Here is a 19,128-nt window from a genome sequence, read left to right as displayed (position 1 = left end):
CGACCAGGGAAAAGAGCTCAGTGAAACTTTAACAAAAATGAGTTCTGATTAAATTGTAGATTGATAAATCATAAGCTTTCCATGATGCTTGTAAACAGCTGTCCATTTATGTATGACACACCCAAATTTATGAGTTTGACCGCTCTTTTCCTATCACTCCATGTGACTTTTATCATGCCGCTGAATACACATTATCAGTCATAATCACCCCCACAGAGTACAGCTTAGTGGGTCCCTACAGCAGCTTTTAGTGGGTCAGAAGCTGGTATCATCTATTCCTATAGTCAGTCTGTCCTAACCAATCAAATGGGACTTGAAGCCAGTCATACTGTAAGTAAGTGGTTGGGGTGGTGGATGGGTTAATCACACAGACCTTGCTCCAGAGACCCAATTCTGAGCCCCAACTGAAGCAAGAGCCATGTTCATTTTTAGCTCATGTTGGCTCGCAGTGCTAGATAAGGATGTTAATTTTCCTAACCTTAACCATGACGCGGAGCCCTCTCCTAACCTTAACCAAGTAATCCACTTAAATTAATCGTTCAAAAATGGCTAAAACTAACATTTGAGTGGTTGGTTAAGACGGACTGACTACAGAAATAGATGCCAATGACATTTAGTTTTGTCATTTCTGATTCTAACCATGGAATTTGCATTCTCAGGTCAGAAAGGTGTGAGGTTTTGATAGATAGATAGAGGAATTTTGCCATAGTTTAGGGTTTCGTGAATGTATATAACTGTCTATATACAGTACCAGAGAGGTTCGCACATCTTTACAATCAAACAGCCTTCAAAAACACATTGTTTTTTTTTTTTTTTTTAAACAGTGCAGTTATGCATGATGCAAACCCTTTTTTTCTTTTCTCTGCTACATTTTCTTGAAATATTTCCATTTTGGTATAGCTAGAAAACAATGTTAGGTAAAATGTAAGTGCATGAATGGTTTGCATGTGAGTACTTTTGGCATGTGAAAAAAGCTCAAGATTTTTTTCCTCATGGTTTTCTAGACAGGACGAAAACTTATTGAATCCATATTTTTCTGAGTTTCTAATTGTTTAATTGTTTAATTGCAGTTCAGTGCATTTTGGGTTATTAACAATTAAATAAAACATTAAAATTCTGTGTAAAATGAAAACATCTCCGATCTCTGTCGCAGAGTTAAAAATCAGATCTGTGTTCCTGTTTTCTTTGTGTGTTTGGCACTTTGTTTTGAAGCCACGCGTTTAATGGACCACAAATGTATTCTGTGGTCCCAGACAGAGCAGAAATAAACCAAGTCAGTTGACGCTGAGTGTTTTACTTGCTTTCAGTGAATTGATGTTTAGAGTTTTATGGTAACACATTTGCTCTGGTTACGTGGTGAATGACAAAACATAGGAAGTGGATTCTTTTTTGGCTTGGTAAAAGCAACTGCCCAATTCATTTTCTAATGATGACAAAGTGCATCCTGACGAAAGATAGAGAGGGCACTCCCTGTGTGTGTGTGTGTGTGTGTGTGTGTGTGTGTGTGTGTGTGTGTGTGTGTGTGTGTGTGTGTGTGTGTGTGTGTGTGTGTGTGTGTCTGTGTTTGTGTGTGTCTGTGTGTGTGAGTGTGACAGTGGTATGGAAGTGGCTCAGTTATCAAATATCTCTTTCCATGATGCTGATTTTATTAAAACGGATCAGGGAGGTGCTCATTTTTGAGACATGCTGGCTGCTTGGCTTTTATAAGAACAACACATTTCTTGGAACATGGCCTCCACCAATGCTGGTAAGACAATGCCCCCCTCATTTGGACACATTTTCCCGTCAAGTTTGTTTATTTATTTATTATTCTTTTTTATAGATCCAAATTTTTTGAGTGGAAACTGGCGTACACCTCTGTCAGGCCCCATTTCGTGCGTACATAGCGGTTATGAATGACGCTCCTGGTTGTCCCATGAGTTTCTGAGTGCATTACTTCAAACATTACATTCGCTTTTTGGCTGATGTGCTTTGACGTTCTCTTTAGATCAACTGATGGAAATGCATCAAACAGACATTTTATTTTACTTTTTTTTCAGCTTTGCAAAGCATTGTCTTGAAAAGCTGTAACTAGGTAAAAGCTACAAGAGAAAGGGAGGGAGAGTGAGGGCAATATTGTGACGTGAGGGATCAAGACATCAGTGCAGCGCTGAATGGAAACGGGAGAAATATAAGTGGTAGGAGGGAGAGGTAAGAAACAGAAATAGAGAAAAAAGGAACGAGAGAGATGAATCAGAAGAAGTGGTGGAGAGAGGGTTAGATAATGCAATAAGAATAGCAACAACATTTGATGGCTTCTCATGTTTCTAATGGAGTTTTCAACGAAGCTAAAGCACAGACTGGACAATGATGTGCAGTATATACTGTATATCAAATACCCTCCCACTGAGAAAATCAACCCCTGCCAACTTAAATTGTGTGCAGATTTTATGCTATCAAAAATTAGTTCATTTTTTTTTTTTGGCTCAACATGTATTCAGAAGTATTGTTTTCTGTCAAAGTGGAGGGGATCACATTTACTGTAACTGGCCTGCTGCAAGTCTTTGTAGACTCCCATTAAAATTCATGATAGGCCCAATAAATTTTGATTTTTTTTTTGAACTTTGATAGAGTGCTAGGTTGTATACCCTTATGGAAAGAAAATATATTTACCAATATATTACATGAAATATATTACAATATATTACATTTAATATATGGAATTACAATATATTTAAACATGTTATGTATTTGAAAATGTCTTAGCAATACATGGAATAATATATTGGTGAAACATATAGTGAAACATATATAATGCAATATATTTATATATGACATCAATATATTTGAATATTTGGAATAATACATAAGTAATTGCGCATTTCAGATATTGCAATATATTGGAAAATATAAAGACTAGTTCCCATATATGGAAATGTATTATCTAATACATCACATGATATTTTCCAATATACTGCAATATATTTTTGTTTCATAAAGGTAGCTCCCTGGACAGTTAATCAAGGCTGCTAACAGGCTGCTAATCAATAATACTATATTTGTATTTCTATACACCTCCATAGCAAAACAGCTGCCAAAATAACACTTTAAGGGCATAAACCAGTGTGAATGAACTGTATTATGCCAATACAAAAACAAGTCCCAGTAACCATTTTTTGAAGGAATTAAACAGCTCTTCCCTTGCTATTTTCCTAGTTGAATTGAAAAGAAGATCCAGCAGGTGGTGTCTACAGGAAACCATACAGCAACTGTGCACAAGAATGAAACAAAAAAAAAGGGTACTGTGACTTGCTGCTTATTATATTGGCATAATCTGCTTTGTTTATGTGTTTGTTTGTGTATTTGCTGAAGGGGTTACTCTTGAAATACTGTCAATACTGACTAATTCTTTTGCAATAATCACCGGTGCTGCACATGAAAAGATTACAAAGAGGAAGAGGCAGTAAGTTTTCATTTTCCCTGTGACTAGGAAGCACAGTGTTAAAGGACCACACTAGTGATTTTACATGTTTAGCCTAACATCCAAAAAATGAGACTTCAGACACACAGCAATGTCACCAAGACAAATTCCACAGCATTTATGGGTACTCTAATTTCTTTAAAAGCATCAGTGGCAGCTTTCATCACAAGCCGCCCCTGGAAATTCTTAATTCAACATCTTTGGGAAGGAACTTGCCAAGAAAATATTCAACCAGTGTTTGTTTATCCAGCCTTCAGGTGTTTGTCACAGTGGCTGAAGGAAGTGTGAACATCAGTGACTTGAGACTGGAATCTGTAGAGCTGACTGGAGAGCAGTCAGTTCTGATGGTCTAGCTCCCTCTACTGGTTCAAAAAAGTTAAATCCACTCTGCCCTACAAGATGAGGCACCTCCACTGAGAGAGGGAATGTTTCCTTTTATCCTGTCACACTGAAAATGTAGATGTGGAGTCTTTGAAACACTGCACACACATTTGGATGAACTTTATTTATTGTGCTATTAGCATATTCAAATTGACTAAAATAAACAAATCTCAGTTGTGTAGATCAGATGCATTCTTTTTTAAACTTCTCCTTATTTTAGTAACTAAACCTCTGTGAATTCAATTCAGTTCAGTAAATATAATTAATCTCTGAGGCATAATTGAAATAGCAGGCATAAGAAACACACAGACACATAAAAAAACATAAAACATTCAGTAACTGGAAAGATGGCACTCAGTAGCATGCATATCTTCGCCACACAATGCAGTTCTCCAGATCTGCCAGTTCCAGGACAAGTAGTTGACCAAATGAAACTTTCATCAATTCTTAATTTTAATGCTTTTAATAGAAGGCAATGATTTTTGTTTATTAAATTCAAATATCAAACATTTATGTGTATGTGGTTGATTTAAGGAGTATTTCTCTTGTTGGAGTTTTGTACCTTTTTATGATTGGCCACGGCTGGTGTGAAAAATTTTGCCATAATAGTCTGTTTGAAAGTTATGCACCTTTTCATGATAGGCCACACCCACTGCCATGCAGCGCTCTGTTTTGGCCAAAGGTTATGAAAAGTTAATCTGCTCCTGTGTGGCTTGGCGACTTAATTCCTCAAAGGCGACTAGCAACAATTCAAGCGACTTTTTCTGATCTTTGAGAGAATCTCTGTGTTCACACACTAATGCAATTTAGAGACTTGATGTTTCAACACTTCACAGTCTAGCACGCTAACAAGAGCACAGTCTTCTGAGAGGGGACAATCTCAAAATGAGATGAGTCATCCAGGATGGCATTGTCTTTTTTGATAGCTGATTGCTGATGAAATGATGTGAGGCTCTGAAACTGGTGGCCTGCTAATTTAGATAGATAGATAGATAGATAGATAAATAGATAGATAGATCTTTATTGTCATTGCACAATCATATACGGTATAATAATGCAACGAAATTAGGGCTCAGTACTTTTGGTGCAGGGCAGAATAGAAAGCACCGTGCAACCTTCTAGTTCAATAGCCAAGTCCGGTATAGATGGCTGCAGCCATGTCTCTGATATCAGAAAAATGCAACAGTCACGGAAACACTTGTTGGATGTGATGTGCAGGCGCAGTTCGTCGATTTTGTTAGTTATGGACCTGGCGTTGGAAAATGCTGGGAGGCGGCGGCTTAAAGGGTTGTCTTTTCAACGGTTTGGAGCGGGTGTTGACAATGCAGTCAAAGACGTTCTTTGTTTTTGATGTTGAGGGGACCTGACCTCTAATGATGAAAAGTAGGATGTCTGGTCTCTAGCTGCAGGTGATTTCACAATAATAAAAAAAAAGAACAAAAACAAGAACAAGAACAAGAACAGGAAGATCCTGCACACTGTCTGCACTTGCAAAAGAAACTTTATTGCAATGTTTTGGTCAGTTAGACCTTCATCAAGCAAAAGTGAGCTACAAATATACACTATATATATAAAGAACAACAGTTGTGGACCAATTAGGAACAGACCAGCACAGTTGGTCCTCCCAACAGGTCACATGTTCTTATTGTTAAATCAACTCTGATAATAGTTACAGATAATAGTTCAGATAATACATACATACAAGTAAAGGTATACCAATGTTTTCTCTTGAAAGCATCTTGCCTACATACAGTGAGCTCAGTGTTGGCTTTTAATATGGAGGCCTGACTTTAAAATGATCTGTAGATTACATTGATGATGATGTAGGGCAGATATCAGAAACAGAAAAATAGCTCCAATGTGCCAGTGAGAAAACTACATGGGGGTGACATCAATATGCTCTGATCATTCATCAGTTTGACGTTAGGTAGACATATAGGGCCAATGAGAGTGTGCTATCAGGGTATCCATCATACCATTTCCCCAAGAAATTCAGCCTTATCTCCTGCTGATGTTGTTATTGTTATAATTTATATTGCACAAACGTATGCTAAAACAAAGAGGGGCCACTATTTCATTCCTGTGTCCTCCTTTGCCTGGACTGCTTTCATCTTGGTTTGACCCTCAGAGCTGTCATGAACTTGGCAAGAGATCTGGGACTGCTGTGAACACACTGACACACACATACACACACAGAAATACACAAAGTTCATTAGAGTATATCACGCGTTCTTGCATATCCAGTTCATGGAAACTGATAAATTTGCTCTTCTGAGTGTCTGGTGGTTCTTGCCTGGGAGAATCCTCGGGCACACAGGAAGTGATGCATTCTAAGGCTCATTACATAGCAAGGACTGCTTACGCAAATGCAAAGGACAACACAAGTGGTGTTCCTTGCATTCTTGCATAGCAAGATGTGCAGGCGAAAGATAATGTGATGTAATGTGACACAAATGTCTGCTGAAATGTCACACGTTTCTGATAGAGGCACTAAATGAAAACTGCAGGTAAGGAGAAACAATGAAGAAGGCATGGTTTTGCATGTTCCTGTGTAAACGGTTCCTCCAAGGTGACCATTTACAGATCCTCTCTCTAAGATGACACTGCCTTTGTTTCTCCCTGGTGGAAAAACTACACCTGATTCATCATGTTGAATCATCACCATTGAGAGGACAGTATCAGTTGTAATGCCCTGCACAGGTTTGCATTAGTAGGTCCCTACTGCACCTTCTAGGGTTAGTATCTATTCCAGCTGTCAGTCCGTCTTAACCAGTGAAATGGGACCCTGGCCTACTGTAACACAGTGTAAAGACCAACAAAGTCGGTCACAGAAGGAGGTGGTTGGTCTGGTGGATGGATCAGGCACGTGAACATTCATTCTGGAGCCACTAGATCAAGTACTGACTCAAGCAAGAACCATATTATATATTATAAAAAATATTATATTTTTATTTTGCTAACATTACTGAGCTAACATTGCCAGGCTAATGTACGCTAAAGTTGTATTAAGTTTCCTAACCTTAGACATTACCTTTTCCTGAACTTAACCATCAGGACAAACCCTTTCCTAACCTCAACCATGACCTGTTCCTAACCTTAACCATGTAGCTAATGAAGGTTAAACTAACTGTGTGACTAAAGTGGCTGAAGCTAACATTTGATTGGTTAAGAGTGACTGACTAGAAATAGATGGTAACAGCTTCTGACCCACTAAAAAGTGTAGTAGGGACCTACTGGGCCATACCTGTGAATACAACTGAAAATGTCCATTCAATGGTGTGATAACAGCCAAAGCAGATGAAAAAATATGTTGACGTCAGAATGGACTTATGGGGTTGGATCTTTCCTAGGTGAAGAGCTTCTGTGTGTGTACACCTGTGCAAACTATGCAACAGGCCTAAAAGTCAAACCAGTCTTTCATGGGCAGTCTTGCCAAAAGTACCTGTTGAGTCATTTGTGAAGACACAGGAAACATCATGACAATGATTTTTGTTCATACCTGAGAATGTATTTTCTTCCTAAACTGAGTGACTGAAACACAGAGCTTTTAATACAAAGAAAAATACAATTTTGAGATTTGTCTACCCATCCACCTCAGTTTTGCTTTTGTGTTAACCCTCCTCTCAGACCAAATACTGTACAATACAATAAGGACTGTTTGCTGTGGCTTTTTAGTTCCCCTACATGAATAAATGTTCTTAGGTGCACTATTATTAACAGGGCAGTTACATATGTCACTGCTTTATTGATTCAGAACCTGCAGTATTTTTGTGTTATTGTTATTTTCACAGTTGAGCTGGTACTAACCTGTATGGTGTGGGCTTTCTGTTCCTCCATGCCTCCAGAAGTTGGGACATTGTAGAAGACAGACGTGGGGAAGACTTGTAGACAAGTGAAGGAGGGAATGATTTCTGTTGGAAAACAAAAGAAAAAACAGAGCAATGTCACCCTTAGCCCTGCCTTTTGTATTACTGACCTATATCGCATAGAGAAAAAAACACCTTCTTTCTATCCTGTTCAAATTTTCAAAATCCATTGTAGAACCAATGCATTGTTCTTCACAGAAATTAAAAAACAATGTAGTTATGAGATTTTTAGTTTGACCTCATGTTTACTTTGACCTTAATGTACAGTATGCATACAGCTATGTAGCTCAGTCACATGGCAGATGTGGTGTTGTGAATGTAATTTATGTATGAATATTCTTTGGTTTTGTGCATCTGTCATACTAAAGATGTCAAGATGGTGAAATGCAGCAACCAGTTCAAGTAATACAGCGTGTTTTTCATCTCGCTGATGATAAGAACATAAACACCGCGTTCCCGGGAAATCAGTGGCTCCGGTGTTTGTTGCATACAGCATGCTGAGTGGTACTAGATAGCTGATATATTAGAGATTGGCCATAATTCAGCAGAATGCATATAAGAGTTTTGCAGCTTAAAGAAGCGTTTTCAAGCAGGCAGTCTGACCTCGGGTCCTACTTGGAAGCCGTGGCGCTCGGTGTCTCCTCTTCTTGCTCAGCTTGATGCGATACCTCTGAATGGAACAGTCCAAGGGCCCTAGAGACTGACAGAGATACAGCAAAAGAGAGAGACAGAGATGTCAGTATATTGATGTCACCATTAATTATACTCAATAAGAAATATAAACATATCGAATTGTCAGAAATTATCTATGGAATGGGAAAAGGCTGAGGATCAGCTTTAAGAAGCTGTGTACTCCTTGGGAAATGGCTTGGCACTGGGCAGAATATAATTACCACTTGGAACGGACAAAAATAGAGAAGTCTTTAATGGCTCCTTTCAAACCCATACCGGCCCCTTCACAGATGAGGTGGAGAAAAAAAAAACGAAAGCACTCCCAATGGTGTAGTCTGAGCTGCAAAACATAATGGGGTAATCTCAACACAGACAGTCAGCCAAAGTGAGGCATCTGTGTGATTAATGATTTATGTCCTGGTATTTAAGACATACCAGGAGCTAACTGACCAGTTTAACTTGAAAGGGGAGGGAGAATTCTGGAAATACCTCCCACTTAAGGAACAGCATAGGGAGTGTGTATGATGGGGACATTGTAGGTAAGACTCATGATGGAACAAGAATAGACATAGACGGAGCGTCAGTGGTGCTCATCAAATTTCAAGGAAATCCCGCCAACAGATTTGGTTTTGCCTCACCTGCCAGCAGGGCAACACGCCCAGCAGCACAGGTAAGAGACAGTGAGATAAAAGGGAACAGGGAGAGAACAGGAAACTCTTTGTCTAATAGTGACAATAGGCACAATTGTATTATATCAATTACCTGTATATATATAAAAAAAAGTAACCAAACAGAATTTCAAGGCAGATCAACAGCTCACCAACCTTAACATCAGAGATGTCAGTGTCTGTGAACGCAGGACACGGAGCCTGGATCAACACCATAGTGTCATAGACGTTTTTAGTCCTGGGGCCTGTAAAGAAGAATCTAAACATTACCATAGTGCACCACAGCAGACTATTCTGTGAAAGGGTTACCTCCATGTTGCATGTGTAGTGACTTCTGTGAGATCCACAATATCAATGAAAATGAATTCTTAGAAGGACTGACTTGAAAAGCAAATGAAAGCTCACTGATGAGAGTTGTTCAAAACTGATGATAAAAGACAGTCTCTTTTATCTGCCTTTTTCATATCCACAAGCAGCTTCAGTCCAAAAAACCTGCATTTCGGCCTCCAAAAACACATCTACAGCATCCTTAAGAGGCAACAGAAATCTTTTCTAATTATTTTTATGCATGCATTGTACTAAATTCTACATACAATTTAGCTAAATACAGCCATGACATACTGAATCCTAATGTGGATGCATAATTTACTGTTTTTTATGCACCGGATTTGTTATCTCCAGCTCTCGCTTTGAGGCCCGCCCCAGTGGCTGCCACAGAGTCGGAAGCACTCAGTTCGTAAGAATATTATTGTATGCTGTAGCGCTACGATTCCCTTCCCTGGAATTAAGGAGCAGAGCGCAAACTATGAAAGGCAGTCCCTTTCTGTGGGTGTATGGGTGTGGCGTTCAGGTGTCCTCATATTTCAGCCATGTAGTGTCAAATGTTGACACATGTTGAAATGGAATAGTCTTCAGTAGTAATGAGAAAGTGAAAACCCCCTGGAGTCTGTTTCGACTTACTCATTATAACTCCTTCTTTGTCCAGTGATATCTCCGGCACGGCAGAAATGACTGCTCCACTGTTCAAGCTGCCCTCTTCCTGTTGATTCACATGTGCTTGGCTCTCGGCTGTGACGCTGCTCTCTGATAAGGCCGTATACTCAGAGATAGATGGCTCCTCAGTTTTGACATGATTGCATTCAAAAACATCCAGAGGGAGGTCCAGATCTGCGTCTGCATCTGGTCCATACAGGCTGGGCTGGGCCATGTCCTCTGAGCAGGACTGGTCCAGAGGCTGGGGAGGGGAGGGGCTCTGGTAGGTGGACAGGAGGTGTGACCATGCTGACAGAAGCTCTTCCACCAGGTTGCTTCCACTGCTGAACTTGAAGGAGCTGAAAGGGCTGTGTCAGACAGAGGAGAACATAATATTTTCCAGAAATCATTTGTAACATTGTCATACAAAAATGTTAGTGCGAGCACCCACCATGGCTGAACAGGAACTGAACAGAGGGCCACCTACAGAAACTCAAACTCTGTCTACATTTAACTCACACATCCTCTTTCAACTTACCAAACAGATATATCTTCCCTTCTCTTCTCATTTGAACAACTGTGAGCATGTAACCCTATCTTAAAAAGTGCTTTTAAATCAATTGTATTGTTATTAGAATTGTCACTTTAGCTTACATTTAAGGTAATAACTGCAATGAAACTGAAATTTTATAGACTGTTCAATTTTATGGGCAGATATTTTGGTGTGGTCTCACTCTTGTGGCAAACAATGCTGATTTACAGTTTGGTGTTTCTCTTGAATTGTGCTTTTCTCTGTCTGAGGAGGTGATCAGATGACACATAAAGCAAGTAAACAAAACCAAGATGATTTACCCCAGAGAGAAGAGGAGGAAGACGAAGGGTGGGAGAAGAGGAAGAGAGTGAGAGAGAGAGGAGGGGTATGTGGAAGAGAGGTAGAGAGCAAAGGAAGGGAAGAGAGCAGAGGATTTTTCATAATTTTAAATTTGTTTTATATTGATTAGTATTTTTAAATTTTCTATATTTTACTTTGCCTTCCTTTTTCTTACTTCTACCCTTTAAAAAAAAACCTGGTTAACTGGTTAAAAAAGGTTAACAGGAAAATGATAGGATAGCATGAATTTTACAACTATTCTCAGGGAGCTGCGGGACGGTAGTAAATACTCAGTGGGGCACAATGTCTGTAGTCTGCCTCAGTCAGTGGGATAGAGACATCAGGACTCAGTCAAGGAATTATGTCATGACAGTTAAATGATTTGCTACCTAAGGATCTCACATTAGTATACTACAGCTAATAGATTTCCTGATTGCAGGGGAATGTAAACCAGATTCCTGGTGTTAAATGGAAGCAGGGTGGGGCCCTGTCTTTGGCAAGAGATAATAAGGGCAACTACGAGAAATTCCTTTGAAGAAGACACTTGGACTTCCCTCCTGCCACATCAACTTGTCATGCATGGAGGCAGGACGCCATACTGTCCAACAGCATGGAGACACCTTCCCTGTTTGGACAGAGGCCAACTGTCTTCAGAAAGACCAGCTTTCAAATATTAGTTGTGTCCAGTTCAGGTTTGGATGCAGCATGTCTTGGCTCTATGTGGATCCAGGACCCAGCTTACAAATAATAGACAGCTCCGGGCAGTACAGTCTGTCTGGATTCAGGCATGAATTTTTGAAGACCTCTAGTTTCCAGCTAAACATTGGACATTCTATGTATTATATCCTACAGCCTCAGGTACTTTATTTGCATAAAAATAAATTCCATATTTGTATAACTAGTTTTGAAACAGACTATAGAGTGTACCAAACAGTCAGAACAGTGTGTGTGTTCCAAAGTGAGACAAAAGGAGTGTGTTGTTCACCTCTGTGAAGTTGCATTTCGTCTTGTAACCCATCTCGCTATGTGGCCAGTAGGACCCAGCGTCTCCTCCATCGCTGACTGGTCCATAGTGTCTTCATCCCTCCCCTCCTCTTCGTCCTTCTCCACTTCATCTTTACCTTGTTGCTCTATATGCCTCTCTTTCTCGTTGGTGATGGGCATTTGTTGCTGCCATCTGACTGGAGACTGGTCTTTGTATAAGGCCTATCATGTTGAAAGTGGACAAAAAGATGAGGACAAAGATATGTTGATATTTTAAGACATTTCTTCACATCACAACTGTCTCAGTGTTATACAGCCCATTGATGATACACAATAACTCCTTTGAATTATGTCTACTTTGGGACACAAGTAAACCTTATCAGTATGAGACCACCCTGCCACCCTGAGATCCAGATTTTGATGTAATCTACAAGAAACAGGTTTGCAACCTCTTCTGTGTGCCATACGAAAGAGAACCAGGCTCTACAAGGAAGAAATAAAGCATTTAAATGAGGAACCATATTTAGTTTGGTCTGACGTGTTTTGAACAGCATGTATGCTTGCAATTTTCCAGTATGTCTATCTCTGCCAGAAGAGTTGGTTGGATTTGTTTTTGCCCAATTCCAGCTGTTTTTTTAACAGGACATCTCAAAATGTTATGCCTGGATTTCATGAAACAGTTGGAGGAAGAGTCAAACCATAATACCACAAAATTTTGTACAGTGACAGTGACTGAGTAAATCCAGCGCTGACTGGCTACTTGGTGGGATAATCAAATGATGGATGGGAACAGAGAGTAGTTTACTCACATCCCTCAACTACTTCCCGAGAGATGCCCTTTATCAAGGCTCTGGTAACCCAGGTGCTCTTGTGGAGCTCCTCAGTGGCCAACAGGGGAAGGCTGTGTACTGGGACTGCTTTAACATTTTAAATTTAAAATTATATTGTACGTGGTCATAAGTGATTTGAATTAAACTTACACATGTAATTTCATCGTCCTCTTCTCTTACTCCATCTCTTTCTTCCTTAACCCCTCCGTTTCCTCGCCCCTGCTGTCTTGCTTCTGTCAATCTACCCATCTTCATAGCAAGTTTCTTCATTTTTCCTACTGCCTTGTTCTTATGGTCAGTCTCAATGGTTTCTTGTTGTCCGCCCCAACCTCTCTCACCTGGATCCAGCTCTCTCCCTACCACGTCTGTTTCTTTAAGATGTCCGCTTGACATTTTAAAAATCACCATGTCATTGCCAGGTACCAAATTATGCCCCCCATGGTGGTACAGCTGCATCCCTTTGTGATCCACTGTTCGTTTGACAGCACCAGTCCACGTGTCTGTCTCAGAGGGCTTGATCAGAGCATCATGAGTGTCCCTCAGAAGAGGCTCACGATGGATGTCTCCACTTGATGTGTACTGATCTTCTTTCATTGGGTCCTGGGTCGGGGGATGAAGAGTTTGGATCTCAGTGTGGAGCACTGTGTTTGGCTTGTTTTTACGAGGGGGCTTGGGAAAAGGTGCAACTCGTTCTTCCCGTGTCCATCCCACCTCTTGATCTACTGAAGAATTGAGGATGGATCTCATCCCTATTTCTCCTATCTGAGTGTAGTTTTCTGTCATCATAGGGGTGATTAACCCAAATTTGTCAGGATTATCTTTTCCCTTTCCCTTGTGCTTTCCATCATCTCCTCTTTCTTCTGTCTCCTTTTCTTCTTCCTCTGCCAAGATTTCTTGTGGAAGTGCAAGTTTGCTCAGTTCAAAGCACTTTTCTGTCTGTCCCATTTCTTTTTGGTCCCCTTTCTTCTCATTTTGTTCTCTTTCTACCTCTTCCTGTTTGTCCCAGACCTTTTCCTTGTATTTCTTCTCCTCTCCCTCGTGTTCCTTCCTCATCTCCTTTTCTTCTTCTGTCCTAGCCATGACAGAGATGAAGAGCTGCGGAGGCGTTGGACTTAGCTCTGGTGGGAACATGGGTTCTGTTCCAACACCTACTGTTATGTCAAGTTCTTCTCTAGGGCTGCGGTCCAAGCACAGACTCTCACCTATTATACCGTCAAATACAGGACAGCTCTGCCGAGATGGAGATGTCAAAGGTACTGTCTCTTTCCAAAGTGCTTTTACATCTGGGTCTGGCCTAAAGTCTTCCCCAATTTGGGAGAATTCTGCTTGGGGAAGTAATGCATATCCCCATTAACTGGACCTCGAGCATGCAATTCCAAGCCTGAACCCTTGACTAAAGCTTTCTGCAATAAGGGAGACCTGTGCTGTGGCTTGGGAGGAATGGGTGGTGGAATTTGACAGATGTTGGTCAAGGAAAGTGTAGATAGTGGTTTCGTGCTGTAACACCTGGGGATGACTACAGAAGAGAAGCCATTCATTAGCCCCTATTGGGATCTGCTACATCTGAATTTGATGCGGTAATATTGTAATTCACATGGCCCTCCAAGTCTTTTTCAGGCAATGAAACATCTATGCTCTTCTGCTCAGGGTGAGGGTTGATTTTCAGGCTGTCAGCTTTGTAATCCTTGTGGTAATTGGTCTCTTTTGCTGTCAGTAGAGAATCATCAATATTGATTTTCAGAGGCATGTGGACATCCAAGTTCAAGGAACCCGCAGGACACTCAGTTATGGTTGTGGCTCTGAATCCCACAATGTGTTGTGCGTGTTGGCATATTGTATATCTGCCTTTTCAGGGACAATTTTCAGTTGTGTATCCTTGAATGTGTTGCATGTTTCTGCATGCGACTTGCCTACAATGAGGACCACACCATCTATATCTGCAGAAAGAGAGGAAAAAGAGAAGGGAGGGAGTCAATATGCCAGTGTAGTCTTTGCTGGGTGCTTAGAGAAGCAGGAGTTGCCACTAGAGAGAGTACAAAAACAGGCAATCAACATTGTGAAAAAGGTTTAACAGCCCTCCACTTCTTCCTAATCTGCAGACCAGAGGAGAGATGGCCACGATCAAGTTGATCAATAGCATGTTTGATTCAGACCATGCTCTTAACGACCTTCTCCCCCAGTAAAAAGGAGGAAGCTCTGGCAGGAACCTCAGGAACCAAAATTAACTCATTTGCATTGCTGTGAGAACAAATTGTATGAAAAATGGAATCCTTGCCACAGCTATCAGACTTCATAACAATGAACTGCAAAAATCCCTTGGCCTTGAATTATGTTTTAGCCCTTCAGTTTTTTGCTATGTTTTGACCATAATAGTGATTTTGCATGTTTAAGTTATAATCTACAAACTGTATATTTCATGTGTCTGCTAACATTTCTGAAAGCAAGCAGCTGTATTTTAGAACTCTGATATCATTTTTCCTCCCTCTTATCCAGCCATTGGTTTCTATTCATTCCAGTACAGTATGAAAATGAACTTTCAGAGACTCCAGACTCTCTTCACACCAGTATTCCATCACTGTAATAAGGTTGTCCACATTCATTTTCCTAGATGCAGCAGCACTGTTGTGTTTTGATGACTTCACTTACCGTGGTTTATGAATGGAGACTTGTAACACAGAGATTGCACAATACTGCCATAGTGAAGACCTATTTTTTGCACTATACTAAACAAAGCAAACATAATACTTCCTCAGTGTGTGATGTGAGATAGCATTCCAGTGTGCAGGAAGCAGAGGCGTGATCATAGTAAGTGACTATGTGACACTCAACAGTGTTGGCATGGAGTGTGATGTATACAATATGTGTTGGTCAGCAACAATGGTGAACTGATTGATGAGATGCTTTTGGTAGCTGTGCACATTTGTAACACTCATCAAACGCAAGAAAAGTTGATTTGGCTCTGTGAGTTCAAAATTAAAAATCATAGTAGTAACCCTGCACAGTAAACGGGCCAAACTTTCAAAATCGCTGTTATGGTTCTTTAAAACGTTTTTCAGCATACCATGTCCTGGGTCCTGTTTAACTTTCCTTTCCTTCTTGGCTATGTAATTATCTGCTGATAGTATCCTGTGTTTATTAATTATACAGTAATCATGCAATCAAATAGGCCAACTGCATCTGTTGTTTTCCATAAGATTAACAGCAAAACACAAACTGAAATCTGAGAGTTCATTACATAAACTGTCTGCAGCTTTGGTGGAAACGTTTGCTGTGCTTCTCAGAGGTGCCAGCATCATCTGTACTGTGTTTTTAAGAGCCTGTAATTTCATGAGGTCCTTACTAAACTAGCATCTCTGAAAAACTTGTGGCAGTAGCATTTACAGACCAAATGATGCTCCTCCTGAGTTTCACTGATTTTCACTGCAGATGGTTTTTATATTTCATATTCCATATTTCACTACAGTCCAAACCTCTTGTTGAAGAACTTGTTGTATACTGTGTACACATGCTGCTATTTATAAATGTCATACCTGTCATTCATGCATTTCTAATTAATGTGTTCAAATCTTAATATTACTTTTTGCTCTATTCTTTTTCATATTCTGTTTTTCTTTGTTGTATCACATGCTCATCTTTGCTGAAATACATAATCTCCCTACATGGATTATTACATTCATCTCATTTTACTATGAGCACACTGGAACATTATATTTCATTATCAATCAAGAGTAATTTCTTACCAGTTTTGTTAGGTAACTCAGCATGCACCCATCTTCATGTTCTGTCCCCTTTCTCTCACTGTCTGTGCTTTTTTGTCTGTTTTTGTTGTCTATTTTCATTCCTGCTTCCTCCTCTCTAGGGTTTTCCCCAGCTCCACCAGATTTCAGCAGTAGCCGCAGTGTCTCACAAAACTTGTTTTTCCAAGTCTGAGTCTGATCATTCATTCATTCATTCAGTTCAGTTCAGTTCAAACCACCTCATTGGCATAGTGAAATGGTCTTTACATTGCTGAAACAGTCACGTCAGCAAATACAAAAACAATGAGGAAAACAACAGTAGCAACAGTTATTACTTTGGAGGAAATTAATTATGAAGGGACATTTTTCTAAAACTTATTCCAATATGCCAATATTCCAAAATGGCTGTGTGATAAATCAAGCCCAATTGTAAGTCAAAATACAAACCACCTAAGCTTTTTTTCAGTCTTTATTGCATGGTAACAGACTATTTCAGCTGTCACATTAATCACAGAAACATCTAACAAAATCAAGATACTAGGACAAACAGAACTTCTGAAGACAAACAGAAGCTTTCAGACAAATTCAACACTCATATGTCACATGCTGTCTAGCCTGGTGCTGACAGCAAAGTCAATTAAGAATTAAAAAAAAAAAAAAAAATGATGATAATAATAATAAACCATTGTGTACATATCATGATTTGATGGTCTGACATGATTAGGCCTGCTGTTTTGTTTCAGTTTGGAATCCACTGGAAGTAAAGGTGTGTGTGTGTGTGTGTGTGTGTGTGTGTGTGTGTGTGTGTGTGTGTGTGTGTGTGTGTGTTGCAGAGAGAAATCGCACACACACAACACACTGGTTACTGCAATGTCTAGTCCGGTGGCTTTTGAATGATTTGTGTGGGTACATCCATGATCTCAGTTGTAAACTGTTTTCAAACTAATGCTTGCGTGAGTGCCTTTCCATGGTGCGAGTTTTCAAATGAAATAATCAGTATTTATTATAGATACTGGTGAGTATGTACCGATATAGGGCCTGGTCTGAATAATTTATTTTTTGCTGGCGTTGCAGATTACACTTGCACACATTATAGCCAGTTATGTCATTAAGAGCACGTGGGAAGGGCGGGTCGGCAGCTAATCAAAACACTCCGTTCTCCAACACGTGATTCAGAACCCGGAACAACAACAACAGCTCTAACTTTTGAGTCCAGTACTGCACAGCTCCGCAGGACATTTTTGCATTTTTCCCAGATCTGAAGTGAAGTGTCGCTCCTGTAGGTTTGCATCAAAACACCACCGGTTATGTATCCGGCTCTGCTGCACGTGTTGGTTCCTTTTTTGGTCTGCATCGCCTTGGCGAACACCAGCCTGTTCGATGGGGTTCAGGTGGACTTGTCCTATGACCATTACGCAGAAAAAACAGTGGAGCACCTGCCCGCTTTCTTGGCGATGCCCTGTAACTGCCTGGTTAACTTGGCGTATATCCTCATGGGGCTGTACTGGCTGCGGGGGCGGCCGGGCGCCAGGGAACCGCAGCAGGCTCGGTACATGAGGGAGGTGTTCGCCCTCATGGCTGTCTTGTACGCACCCGTGCAGTGGACGCGCCTGGCCACGTTGCGGCGCGCTCCGGCCGTGTTGGACCAGTGGTTCACCCTGCCTATCTTCATGTGGGTGCCGGTGTGGATTGGCTTCATAGAGCGCGGCCCGGCGGCGTGGCGCGCGGGGGACGCCGCGGCGCTCGAGCTGGGCTCCGTCTTCAGCTACGGGCTGTCGCTGGCGCACGAGCGCGGCTTCGAAGTGGCCCTGGGGTGTCACGTCGCCCTCGCGGTGTACACGGCGATGCGCGTGCAGCTGCGGCACGGGGACGGGCTCTCGCGGGGATACCTGCTGCTGGCGACGCTGTCGTGCGCCGGGTTCGTGCTGCTGAAGCTGCTGGACCACTGGCTCGCTCGGTACCGGCTGTTCCAGCGGCTAACCGGACACTTCTGGTCCAAAGTGTGCGACGTCCTGCAGTTCCACTTCAGCTTCTGTTTTCTGACCACGCTCACACAGAGAGCGCGCGGAAAGACGACAGCCAAACAGTAGCCTGTGTGGTTTATTTTGAAGAGAATGTACTGGCATTTCCATTCAAAAATGCTGAATCAAGGGCTCGATGGTGGATTATATGTATGCCGAATTGAATACTGGCTCTGAATGATTTACTATTGAGTTTTACTTAATGACATTGCTGTGGTGCTTTTTTGCCATTAGGCAAAGCAACACTTAATTGCCAGATTTTGAATGCAGTGTGACAATGCCAAGATGAAACCATATATATGGGACCAGGGCAGGGATTCCTAGATTGGTTTCTTCATGTCAACTGAGATTTTTTTTTTCACTCATGTGATTGTAAGATAATTTCTTATTATATTATTTGTAGACTGTTATACAGTTCAATATTAAGTAACTAAACCTTATATAGATCCCTGATACTCAGTTAATTGGATCTGATTGAGACTGCACTGACACTTATAGTCACTGGTCATCTCAGCTCAGTTGCATATGAAAAACAGCTAATCAAAGAAATTCCTGTAAAGATAATCCTTATTTTTTATGTAAACATAACATGATAAAATTAATTTGTGAGAAAATAAAATAAGCATCTTGGGACCCTTGTAAGCTGTCTCAAATGAAAATGCTGGT

General features: G+C 40.8%; 2 protein-coding genes across 2 annotated transcripts; one reads left to right on the top strand and one right to left on the bottom strand.

Annotated features, from left to right (window-relative positions):
• Nucleotides 1-5,397: 5,397 nt before the first annotated feature.
• On the bottom strand, nucleotides 5,398-13,835 carry LOC115362612 (uncharacterized). Its single transcript, XM_030056596.1, has 7 exons — nucleotides 12,855-13,835; nucleotides 11,876-12,096; nucleotides 10,008-10,387; nucleotides 9,204-9,292; nucleotides 8,311-8,407; nucleotides 7,649-7,752; nucleotides 5,398-6,014 (listed from the first exon to the last, which is right to left on the bottom strand). Exons 1-7 carry the CDS (start codon nucleotides 13,833-13,835, stop codon nucleotides 5,949-5,951), a joined length of 1,938 nt encoding a protein of 645 aa, XP_029912456.1. The 3' UTR covers nucleotides 5,398-5,948.
• Nucleotides 13,836-17,593: 3,758 nt separating this feature from the next.
• Nucleotides 17,594-19,092, top strand: tmem187 (transmembrane protein 187). Its single transcript, XM_030057702.1, has one exon. It carries the CDS (start codon nucleotides 17,749-17,751, stop codon nucleotides 18,529-18,531), a length of 783 nt encoding a protein of 260 aa, XP_029913562.1. The 5' UTR covers nucleotides 17,594-17,748; the 3' UTR covers nucleotides 18,532-19,092.
• The last annotated feature ends 36 nt before the right edge of the window (nucleotides 19,093-19,128 follow it).

The sequence above is a fragment of the Myripristis murdjan genome, chromosome 1 (genome assembly GCF_902150065.1).
Source record: "Myripristis murdjan chromosome 1, fMyrMur1.1, whole genome shotgun sequence".
Lineage (NCBI taxonomy): Eukaryota > Metazoa > Chordata > Actinopteri > Holocentriformes > Holocentridae > Myripristis > Myripristis murdjan.
This window is presented reverse-complemented; position numbering and strand designations above follow the sequence as displayed.